At 45.1% G+C, this 12,028-nt stretch overlaps 1 protein-coding gene across 1 annotated transcript in view; it reads right to left on the minus strand.

Annotated features, from left to right (window-relative positions):
- The window catches only part of si:dkeyp-72e1.9 (syntaxin-binding protein 4), a 375,953-nt gene that overhangs the window by 101,517 nt on the left and 262,408 nt on the right, over positions 1 to 12,028 (minus strand). Inside the window, exon 14 of the mRNA XM_034189933.1 lies at positions 10,303 to 10,399. Coding sequence (XP_034045824.1) covers positions 10,303 to 10,399 — 97 coding nt within the window. The remainder of the gene's footprint in view (positions 1 to 10,302; positions 10,400 to 12,028) is intronic.

Below are 12,028 nucleotides of genomic sequence, written 5' to 3' on the forward strand. Positions count from 1 at the left end.
GTGTGTCTGTGTGTGTCTGTGTGTGTGTGTGTGTGTCTGTGTCTGTGTCTGTGTGTGTGTGTCTGTGTCTGTGTCTGTGTGTGTGTGTGTGTCTGTGTGTGTGTCTGTGTCTGTGTGTGTGTGTGTGTCTGTGTGTCTGTGTGTGTGTGTGTGTCTGTGTGTGTCTGTGTGTGTGTGTGTGTGTCTGTGTCTGTGTCTGTGTGTGTGTGTCTGTGTCTGTGTGTGTGTGTGTGTCTGTGTGTGTGTATCTGTGTCTGTGTGTGTGTGTCTGTGTGTGTGTGTGTGTGTGTGTGTCTGTGTGTCTGTGTGTGTGTGTGTGTCTGTGTCTGTGTGTGTGTGTCTGTGTCTGTGTGTCTGTGTGTGTGTGTCTGTGTCTGTGTGTGTGTCTGTGTGTGTGTGTGTGTGTGTGTGTCTGTGTGTCTGTGTGTGTCTGTGTGTGTGTGTGTCTGTGTCTGTGTGTCTGTGTGTGTGTCTGTGTCTGTGTGTGTGTCTGTGTGTGTGTGTGTGTGTGTGTGTGTGTCTGTGTGTGTCTGTGTGTGTGTGTGTGTGTCTGTGTCTGTGTGTCTGTGTCTGTGTGTGTGTGTGTCTGTGTGTGTGTGTCTGTGTGTGTCTGTGTGTGTGTGTCTGTGTCTGTGTGTGTGTCTGTGTGTGTGCCTGTGTCTGTGTGTGTGTGTCTGTGTCTGTGTGTGTGTGTGTCTGTGTGTCTGTGTGTGTCTGTGTCTGTGTCTGTGTGTGTCTGTGTGTGTGTGTGTCTGTGTCTGTGTGTGTCTGTGTGTGTGTGTCAATTCAATTCAATTCAATCAATTTTTTTTATATAGCGCCAAATCACAACAAACAGTTGCCCCAAGGCGCTTTATATTGTAAGGCAAGGCCATACAATAATTATGTAAAACCCCAACGGTCAAAACGACCCCCTGTGAGCAAGCACTTGGCGACAGTGGGAAGGAAAAACTCCCTTTTAACAGGAAGAAACCTCCAGCAGAACCAGGCTCAGGGAGGGGCAGTCTTCTGCTGGGACTGGTTGGGGCTGAGGGAGAGAACCAGGAAAAAGACATGCTGTGGAGGGGAGCAAAGATCAATCACTAATGATTAAATGCAGAGTGGTGCATACAGAGCAAAAAGAGAAAGAAACACTCAGTGCATCATGGGAACCCCCCAGCAGTCTAAGTCTATAGCAGCATAACTAAGGGATGGTTCAGGGTCACCTGATCCAGCCCTAACTATAAGCTTTAGCAAAAAGGAAAGTTTTAAGCCTAATCTTAAAAGTAGAGAGGGTGTCTGTCTCCCTGATCTGAATTGGGAGCTGGTTCCACAGGAGAGGAGCCTAAAAGCTGAAGGCTCTGCCTCCCATTCTACTCTTACAAACCCTAGGAACTACAAGTAAGCCTGCAGTCTGAGAGCGAAGCGCTCTATTGGGGTGATATGGTACTACGAGGTCCCTAAGATAAGATGGGACCTGATTATTCAAAACCTTATAAGTAAGAAGAAGAATTTTAAATTCTATTCTAGAATTAACAGGAAGCCAATGAAGAGAGGCCAATATGGGTGAGATATGCTCTCTCCTTCTAGTCCCCGTTAGTACTCTAGCTGCAGCATTTTGAATTAACTGAAGGCTTTTTAGGGAACTTTTAGGACAACCTGATAATAATGAATTACAATAGTCCAGCCTAGAGGAAATAAATGCATGAATTAGTTTTTCAGCATCACTCTGAGACAAGACCTTTCTGATTTTAGAGATATTGCGTAAATGCAAAAAAGCAGTCCTACATATTTGTTTAATATGCGCTTTGAATGACATATCCTGATCAAAAATGACTCCAAGATTTCTCACAGTATTACTAGAGGTCAGGGTAATGCCATCCAGAGTAAGGATCTGGTTAGACACCATGTTTCTAAGATTTGTGGGGCCAAGTACAATAACTTCAATTTTATCTGAGTTTAAAAGCAGGAAATTAGAGGTCATCCATGTCTTTATGTCTGTAAGACAATCCTGCAGTTTAGCTAATTGGTGTGTGTCCTCTGGCTTCATGGATAGATAAAGCTGGGTATCATCTGCGTAACAATGAAAATGTAAGCAATACCGTCTAATAATACTGCCTAAGGGAAGCATGTATAAAGTGAATAAAATTGGTCCTAGCACAGAACCTTGTGGAACTCCATAATTAACTTTAGTCTGTGAAGAAGATTCCCCATTTACATGAACAAATTGTAATCTATTAGATAAATATGATTCAAACCACCGCAGCGCAGTGCCTTTAATACCTATGGCATGCTCTAATCTCTGTAATAAAATTTTATGGTCAACAGTATCAAAAGCAGCACTGAGGTCTAACAGAACAAGCACAGAGATGAGTCCACTGTCCGAGACCATAAGAAGATCATTTGTAACCTTCACTAATGCTGTTTCTGTACTATGATGAATTCTAAAACCTGACTGAAACTCTTCAAATAGACCATTCCTCTGCAGATGATCAGTTAGCTGTTTTACAACTACCCTTTCAAGAATTTTTGAGAGAAAAGGAAGGTTGGAGATTGGCCTATAATTAGCTAAGATAGCTGGGTCAAGTGATGGCTTTTTAAGTAATGGTTTAATTACTGCCACCTTAAAAGCCTGTGGTACATAGCCAACTAACAAAGATAGATTGATCATATTTAATCAATCAATCAATCAATCAATTTTTTTATATAGCGCCAAATCACAACAAACAGTTGCCCCAAGGCGCTTTATATTGTAAGGCAAGGCCATACAATAATTATGTAAAACCCCAACGGTCAAAACGACCCCCCTGTGAGCAAGCACTTGGCTACAGTGGGAAGGAAAAACTCCCTTTTAACAGGAAGAAACCTCCAGCAGAACCAGGCTCAGGGAGGGGCAGTCTTCTGCTGGGACTGGTTGGGGCTGAGGGAGAGAACCAGGAAAAAGACATGCTGTGGAGGGGAGCAGAGATCGATCACTAATGATTAAATGCAGAGTGGTGCATACAGAGCAAAAAGAGAAAGAAACAGTGCATCATGGGAACCCCCCAACAGTCTACGTCTATAGCAGCATAACTAAGGGATGGTTCAGGGTCACCTGATCCAGCCCTAACTATAAGCTTTAGCAAAAAGGAAAGTTTTAAGCCTAATCTTAAAAGTAGAGAGGGTGTCTGTCTCCCTGATCTGAATTGGGAGCTGGTTCCACAGGAGAGGAGCCTGAAAGCTGAAGGCTCTGCCTCCCATTCTACTCTTACAAACCCTAGGAACTACAAGTAAGCCTGCAGTCTGAGAGCGAAGCGCTCTATTGGGGTGATATGGTACTACGATTTAAGATCGAAGCATTAAATAATGGTAGGGCTTCCTTGAGCAGCCTGGTAGGAATGGGGTCTAATAAACATGTTGATGGTTTGGATGAAGTAACTAATGAAAATAACTCAGACAGAACAATCGGAGAGAAAGAGTCTAACCAAATACCGGCATCACTGAAAGCAGCCAAAGATAACGATACGTCTTTGGGATGGTTATGAGTAATTTTTTCTCTAATAGTTAAAATTTTGTTAGCAAAGAAAGTCATGAAGTCATTACTAGTTAAAGTTAATGGAATACTCAGCTCAATAGAGCTCTGACTCTTTGTCAGCCTGGCTACAGTGCTGAAAAGAAACCTGGGGTTGTTCTTATTTTCTTCAATTAGTGATGAGTAGAAAGATGTTCTAGCTTTACGGAGGGCTTTTTTTTTATAGAGCAACAGACTCTTTTTCCAGGCTAAGTGAAGATCTTCTAAATTAGTGAGACGCCATTTCCTCTCCAACTTACGGGTTATCTGCTTTAAGCTACGAGTTTGTGAGTTATACCACGGAGTCAGACACTTCTGATTTAAAGCTCTCTTTTTCAGAGGAGCTACAGCATCCAAAGTTGTCTTCGATGAGGATGTAAAACTATTGACAAGATACTCTATCTCCCTTACAGAGTTTAGGTAGCTACTCTGCACTGTGTTGGTATATGGCATTAGAGAACATAAAGAAGGAATCATATCCTTAAACCTAGTTACAGCGCTTTCTGAAAGACTTCTAGTGTAATGAAACTTATTCCCCACTGCTGGGTAGTCCATCAGAGTAAATGTAAATGTTATTAAGAAATGATCAGACAGAAGGGAGTTTTCAGGGAATACTGTTAAGTCTTCTATTTCCATACCATAAGTCAGAACAAGATCTAAGATATGATTAAAGTGGTGGGTGGACTCATTTACTTTTTGAGCAAAGCCAATTGAGTCTAATAATAGATTAAATGCAGTGTTGTGGCTGTCATTCTCAGCATCTGTGTGGATGTTAAAATCGCCCACTATAATTATCTTATCTGAGCTAAGCACTAAGTCAGACAAAAGGTCTGAAAATTCACAGAGAAACTCACAGTAACGACCAGGTGGACGATAGATAATAACAAATAAAACTGGTTTTTGGGACTTCCAATTTGGATGGACAAGACTAAGAGACAAGCTTTCAAATGAATTAAAGCTCTGTCTGGGTTTTTGATTAATTAATAAGCTGGAGTGGAAGATTGCTGCTAATCCTCCGCCCCGGCCCGTGCTACGAGCATTCTGACAGTTAGTGTGACTCGGGGGTGTTGACTCATTTAAACTAACATATTCATCCTGCTGTAACCAGGTTTCTGTAAGGCAGAATAAATCAATATGTTGATCAATTATTATATCATTTACCAACAGGGACTTAGAAGAGAGAGACCTAATGTTTAATAGACCACATTTAACTGTTTTAGTCTGTGGTGCAGTTGAAGGTGCTATATTATTTTTTTTTTTTGAATTTTTATGCTTAAATAGATTTTTGCTGGTTATTGGTAGTCTGGGAGCAGGCACCGTCTCTACGGGGATGGGGTAATGAGGGGATGGCAGGGGGAGAGAAGCTGCAGAGAGGTGTGTAAGACTACAACTCTGCTTCCTGGACCCAAGCCTGGATAGTCACGGTTTGGAGGATTTAAGAAAATTGGCCAGATTTCTAGAAATGAGAGCTGCTCCATCCAAAGTGGGATGGATGCCGTCTCTCCTAACAAGACCAGGTTTTCCCCAGAAGCTGTCTGTGTGTGTCTGTCTGTGTGTGTGTGTGTGTCTGTGTCTGTGTCTGTGTGTGTCTGTGTGTGTGTCTGTGTGTGTGTCTGTGTGTGTGTCTGTGTCTGTGTGTGTCTGTGTGTGTGTGTGTGTGTGTCTGTGTGTGTCTGTGTCTGTGTGTCTGTGTGTGTGTGTGTCTGTGTGTGTCTGTGTGTCTGTGCCTGTGTGTGTTTGTGCCTGTGTGTGTCTGTGTGTGTGTCTGTGTGTGTGTGTGTGTGTGTGTGTCTGTGTCTGTGTGTGTCTGTGTGTGTGTGTGTCTGTCTGTGTGTGTGTGTGTGTGTGTCTGTGTCTGTGTGTGTGTGTGTCTGTGTCTGTGTGTGTGTCTCTCTGTGTGTGTGTGTGTGTGTGTGTGTGTGTGTGTGTGTGTGTGTGTGTGTGTGTGTCTGTGTGTGTCTGTGTCTGTGTGTGTGTGTCTGTGTGTGTGTGTCTGTGTGTGTGTGTGTGTGTCTGTGTGTGTGTGTGTGTGTGTGTCTGTGTGTGTGTCTGTATGTCTGTGTGTGTCTGTGTGTGTGTCGTGTGTCTGTGTGTGTGTGTGTTTCACCTCCATAGGCCACAGTTCCTTGTGGGTCTGTTGTCAGACTGTCTGTTGTGTGTCTGTGTGTGTCTGTGTGTGTGTGTGTGTGTGTGTGTGTGTGTGTGTCTGTGTGTCTGTGTGTGTCTGTGTGTGTCTGTGTGTATGTGTGTGTTTCACCTCCATAGGCCACAGTTCCTTGTGGGTCTGTTGTCAGACTGTCTGTTGTGTGTGTGTGTGTGTGTGTGTGTGTGTGTGTGTGTGTGTGTGTGTGTGTGTGTGTGTGTGTGTGTGTGTGTGTGTGTGTGTGTGTGTGTGTGTGTGTAAACACAGGGCAGGTGATGCGTCAGTGCAGTAGTGTTGGAGTAGAACTAGTGCTTGCAGGTTAGTGCATGCTGGTTAGTGCAGGTTAGTGCATGCTGGTTAGTGCAGGTTAGTGCATGCTGGTTAGTGCAGGTTAGTGCATGCTGCATGTCGCTTCTGCTTGCTGCTTTCTGCTTCCAGCTATGGCCACCGGCTAGCCACCTCCCCGGGAGGGGGAGGCGAAAAGAGGAGCTGAGTGCGTAAGTCTCCTCTGCCGGTACACAGCCTCTACATTGCCAAGACCCGTACATGCCTCCTCGTGGCCACACACGGTAACTGGTACCTTGCAGTTCCAGGCAAAGCTGTATGGGATCTCGGAGTAGCAGGGGGCCCCAGAGACGCGGCATGCAGGCCCGCTCTAGTGTGGATACACTCTGTTGCCTGTCAACCCCTGTCCCAGCTATGGGTAAATAGCAAAGACCTCAACGGCGGACCAGGCGGAAAATGGCAACAGTAATGACATACTACAACGGCTGGGAAGGCGGATGAAGGCTCGGGGAGTAAACCCTGAACACAAATCTGCAGGTGGGGACAGGCAATAGGCGGAGCCCAGCAGACCGGATTACTGGCAGTCCCCTGTAGCTCAAACCAGAGTGAAGGTCGTCGTGAGTTCCTCATGCCACTGGACGCTACTCTGAGCGAAGAATGGTGGGAGTAAGGACTGCACACCCCTACCCTCACCCTAATCTCTTTCCTTGCGCAAGCACCTTGTTCCATCCATTCCCTTTCCTGTCTACCCCACCCCCCAAGCCCCCCACCAAAGCCCTGTGGTGATGTGGAATGGCGGCAGGCACAGGCCAAGGATGTAGCTGGGAGTGCCTAGTCAAACCATGCACACAGGCAGCAGTGGAGTGACGGTCGTTGTGTTGCGGGATGGGGCAGTGCATCACCTCGGCAGCTTTCACTGCGACTGAGCAGCTCCACACTGCTCACACCTGATGGGGAAGGACCTGGAAAAGGTGGTCTAAAAATTGTCTACTCTCCCAATACTCTGGATGGCTAGTCGTAGCCATCAGAGCATCCCTTACTGCGGCCAAAAAACCAAGAACAATATTCATCTGAACATTGCCACCTGGAATGTTCGCACCCTACTGGACATGTCTGAACCATCCAACAGGCCTAAACGAAGGACAGCCCTTGTAGCCCTTGAGCTCGCAAGATACAACATCGACACTGCAGCCCTCAGTGAGACCAGGTTACACGGCAAGGACTCCCTGACAGAAGTGGGTGCAGGCTACACCTTCTTCTGGAAAGGGGTTCCTGAAGGTACGCATCGTATCCACGGTGTGGGTTTTGCTGTGAAAACCAAACTGCTGCAGAATATCCCAGAATCCCCTATTGGCATCAGCGAGCGACTCATGACATAGCGTGTTCCTTGATACAGTCATCCAGAAAATCTCTGCTACAGACAAACTCCTCCTTATGGGTGATTTCAATGCTAGAGTGGGTACTGAACATCTAATCTGGAACAAGGTCATTGGACAGCATGGGGTAGGGAAAATGAACAGCAATGGGCATCGGCTGCTATCCCTCTGTGCAGAACACCAGCTGCTCATTACAAACACCATCTTCCAGATGAAGAAACATCTCAAAACCACCTGGCAACACCCCAGATCTAAGCACTGGCATCTCCTGGACTACATTATTGTCCGCCAAAGAGACAGACAGGACATGACCATCACCAGAGCCATGCGCGGGGCGGAGTGCTGGACTGACCACGGCATGGTCAGATCCAAACTACACCTGAACATTCCTCCTTGTCGCCCTAAGACAGCCCCAAAGAAAAGACTGAACACTGCAGCTCTCTCCAACCCAGACACCATTGCCAACCTCTGACGTCACCTTGCCTGCAACCTTTCCCATATCCAGGAGGACACTGATGCCAATGACTGGCCAGCTCTATCTGTAGCTATCCACTCTGCAGCATCAAAAGCCCTATGTACCAAGACCAAACAGCATCAAGACTGGTTTGACAACAACTCCTTTCATATCCACACGGTTCTACAAGAAAAACAGCAGGCTCACAAAGCTCTACTTTCTAACCCACAATGCCCCAGCTTAAAATCTAACTTCGCTAAGGCTAGAGCCAAAGCACAACTGGCACTGAGGACCATGGAAGACACCTGGTGGCTGGAAATAGCAAAAGAGATTCAACAACCTTGCTGATTGCAATGACACTCATGACTTCTACGATGCCATCAAAGCCTTATATGGTCCAAGGAAGCAGCTATTCACCCCTGTCCGAACTGCTGCTGAAGACAGTCTTCTCAAAGACCGCCAAGAGATCCTTGACCGCTGGGCCAATCACTTTGAAAGCCTACTTGATCACACCAACCCTGTAGATCCCAGCATCCTTGACAAGGTGCCAGTTATGCCTCAGATGCAACACTTAGACACCCCTCCTGACTTCAGTGAAACATCCAAGGCCATCAGGAGCTTTAAAAGCAACAAAAGCCCAGGACCTGATGGTATCCCAGCAGAGGCGTTGAAACATGGAGGTTCTCTCCTCACACGCCGTGTACACCTTCTAATCACCCACATTTGGAAATCTGAGATAGTACCCCAGGACTGGAAGGATGCTAACATCATTGTCCGCTTACAAGCAGAAAGGGGACAGAGCAGACTGTGGAAACAGTCGCGGAATATTGTTCCTCTCCACAGCAGGCAAAGTACTCGCAAAAATCATGTTGTCTCGGCTGGTGGAGTACATCTCAGAATGTACTCTACCTGAAATGCAGTGTGGCTTCCGAAAGTCCAGATCCACAACTGATATTTGTTCTGCAGCAACTACTTGAAAAAAGTAGAGAGCAGCACAGAGACCTTTACGTTGCATTTATCGACCTCAGCAAAGCATTTGACACCATAAATCGTGACATGCTTTGGAAACAACTCCACAAACTCGGTGTGCCACCCAAGTTCCTCTCTATCTTAAAGCAACTACACAATGGAATGCAAGCCGTCATGGGAGGACTCCAGTCTGAGCCCTTCACTGTCAATGTCGGGGTGAAGCAAGGCTGTGTCCTGGCACCAGTACTTTTCAATCTCTTTCTCTCAGCAGTCACCTGCTTGCTCCACCATGCCCTGCAGTACAAACATGGTGTGGACCTGGAATACCGCCTCGACGGTAGCCTCTTTAACATCAGACGGCTCCAGGCTCACACAAAGACATCAACATACCACATCCATGAACTCCAGTATGCAGACGATTGTGCTATCCTGGCACACAGTCCAGAGTCTATGCAGCACGCTCTGGACACCATCTCAGCTCTATACCAATCCTTTGGTCTTCAGGTTAACACTAAAAAAACTGAGGTCATGGCTCAACTTTGCACTGAATCTCCCTCACCTGCTAGCTTTCATATCAATGGAAGTCCACTCAGCATTGTTCCCCATTTCACTTACCTAGGCTCCACCGTTTCTGCTGACACTTGTCTTGACAATGAAATACATAATCGGATTAATAAAGCCTCATCTGTTTTTGGCCGCCTCCAGAAAAGAGTGTTTGGAAACAAAAATCTGAAAATCAGCACCAAAGTTGCCTTCTACAATGCAGTCTGTGTCTCCACTTTGCTGTATGGGGCAGAAACATGGACCCCATACAGACACCATATAAAAAGCCTGGAGATGTTTCACATCAGATATCTACAAAAAATACTCAATCTGACCTGGGAAGACCGGATCCCCCACACTGACATCCTGAGTACGACTGGCACCATCAGCATGGAGGCAGCTTTGGCCAACAGACATCTACGCTGGGTTGGCCACACCAGCCGCATGACTGGATACCATCTCCCACGTCAAGTCCTCTATGGGCAACTACTTGAGTCAAGCGGACTCCTGGTAGCCAGAAGAGGCGCTACAAGGACTATACAAAAGAATTCCTGAGACGCTGCAACATCAACCCTGGTCACGTCAAGAACCTAGCTGCTGACAGACCAACCTGGAGAAAGACCTGCAAGAAAGCTACTGAGCAAATAAACAACATCTTTATTGAAAGGAGGACCACAAGACGTGCACAACGACACCAGCAGGCAGAAGAAAACTCCTCTCAAACATCAGGACAAGCCTGCTCCATCTGTGGAAGAGTGTGCGGCTCCAAAATCGGCCTCCATAGCTACATGAGGTGGCATCAACGGCAACAACATTGACCCTCCCCCTCCCCCAACCCCCACCCCCTTCGGAATAAGAGTCATCATCGGACACGATGGACAGCTAAGAGAGAGAGTGTGTGTGTGTGTGTGTGTGTGTGTGTGTGTGTGTGTGTGTGTGTGTGTGTGTGTGTGTGTGTGTGTGTGTGTGTGTGTGTGTGTGTGTGTGTGTGTGTGTGTTTCACCTCCATAGGTCACAGTTCCTTGTGGGTCTGTTGTCAGACTGTGTTTTAACTTGTTCTTCTTCTCCTCCATCACATCCAAACCGAGAAAGGACAAAGCCTGAGACACACACACACACACACACACACACACACACACACACACACACACACACACACACACACACACACACACATAAAGAGCTACTGTTATGCTTAATTTCAGCTTCAAATATAATGTATGTTATCCACAATCATAGGTCGTGGGGTCAGTCAAGTCCAAACATCTGAACCAACCAGGGAGGTTTTTTGTTTTTTTTGGGGGGGGTTTTTTGGAAACCTTTATTTTTGGAATCTGTCTCAGAGACAGATATCTGAAGCTTTTGTACAACAATCATTTACACATAAATTCAGCATTATTTCATCATAAAGGACAGAGGAAGTGATCAGAGCGACGCAGCTACACTGGCTGCCAGCTGATGCGTTCACTGACTGTCCGTCATCTCATAGCGTCACAGAATTTTGCCTTGTTTCTGCTTTAAACTGATTTTAGAATGATTTCAGAGGTTTTACTTTGACATCTGATGGTTAATAATCCCATTAATCTATTTGATCGCTTTGGGTCAAGACAGTGCGTCCACAAAGCAGCTGAGCTCCAAAATGACATGTGCAGTGGAGATAGGGCGGGGGGGCATTCAGTCAGCAACACCAGTCGAGCTGATTTCACGCTACAATAGAGTACTTTTGACTCTATTAAGACTGGGATCAAATGCTATCCCAGCAGAGTAAATTTCACTCTCAAAATGTACTGTGTGATGATCGTGACCTCTCTATGCACTTCCTGTTTTAGTTTCATGTTAACCTCCCTTTGTAATTCTGTAGGTTTTTAGTTAATTGACCTTGACAGTAGCACAAACTTGATTGGCATGATGACTTGCTATGCAAGTCATCATGACAATGCAACCCGTTTTGATCCACATTTGTCCCGTTTGTGCCACGCTATATCAGTCGTGACACAAACAGTATGGATACAACTGCAACTCACACGACTGATGGAGTTCAAAAGACGTTTAATGCTCATTATGTTTGTGCTTTGTCTGTTCATTATGTTTGTTCTATGTCTGTTCATTATGTTTGTGCTTTGTCTGTTCATTATGTTTGTTCTATGTCTGTTCATTATGTTTGTGCTATGTCTGTTCATTATGTTTGTTCTATGTCTGTTCATTATGTTTGTTCTATGTCTGTTCATTATGTTTGTGCTATGTCTGTTCATTATGTTTGTTCTATGTCTGTTCATTATGTTTGTTCTATGTCTGTTCATTATGTTTGTTCTATGTCTGTTCATTATGTTTGTGCTATGTTTGTTCATTATGTTTGTTCTATGTTTGTTCATTATGTTTGTGCTTTGTCTGTTCATTATGTTTGTTCTATGTCTGTTCATTATGTTTGTTCTATGTCGGTTCATTATGTTTGTTCTATGTCTGTTCATTATGTTTGTGCTATGTCTGTTCATTATGTTTCTGTTATGTCTGTTCATTATGTTTGTTCTATGTCTGTTCATTATGTTTGTTCTATGTCTGTTCATTATGGTTGTGCTATGTCTGTTCATTATGTTTGTTCTATGTCTGTTCATTATGTTTGTGTTATGTCTGTTCATTATGTTTGTGCTACGTCTGTTCATTATGTTTGTGTTATGTCTGTTCATTATGTTTGTTCTATGTCTGTTCATTATGTTTGTTCTATGTCTGTT

The sequence above is a fragment of the Thalassophryne amazonica genome, chromosome 16 (genome assembly GCF_902500255.1).
Source record: "Thalassophryne amazonica chromosome 16, fThaAma1.1, whole genome shotgun sequence".
Classification (NCBI taxonomy): Eukaryota; Metazoa; Chordata; class Actinopteri; order Batrachoidiformes; family Batrachoididae; genus Thalassophryne; species Thalassophryne amazonica.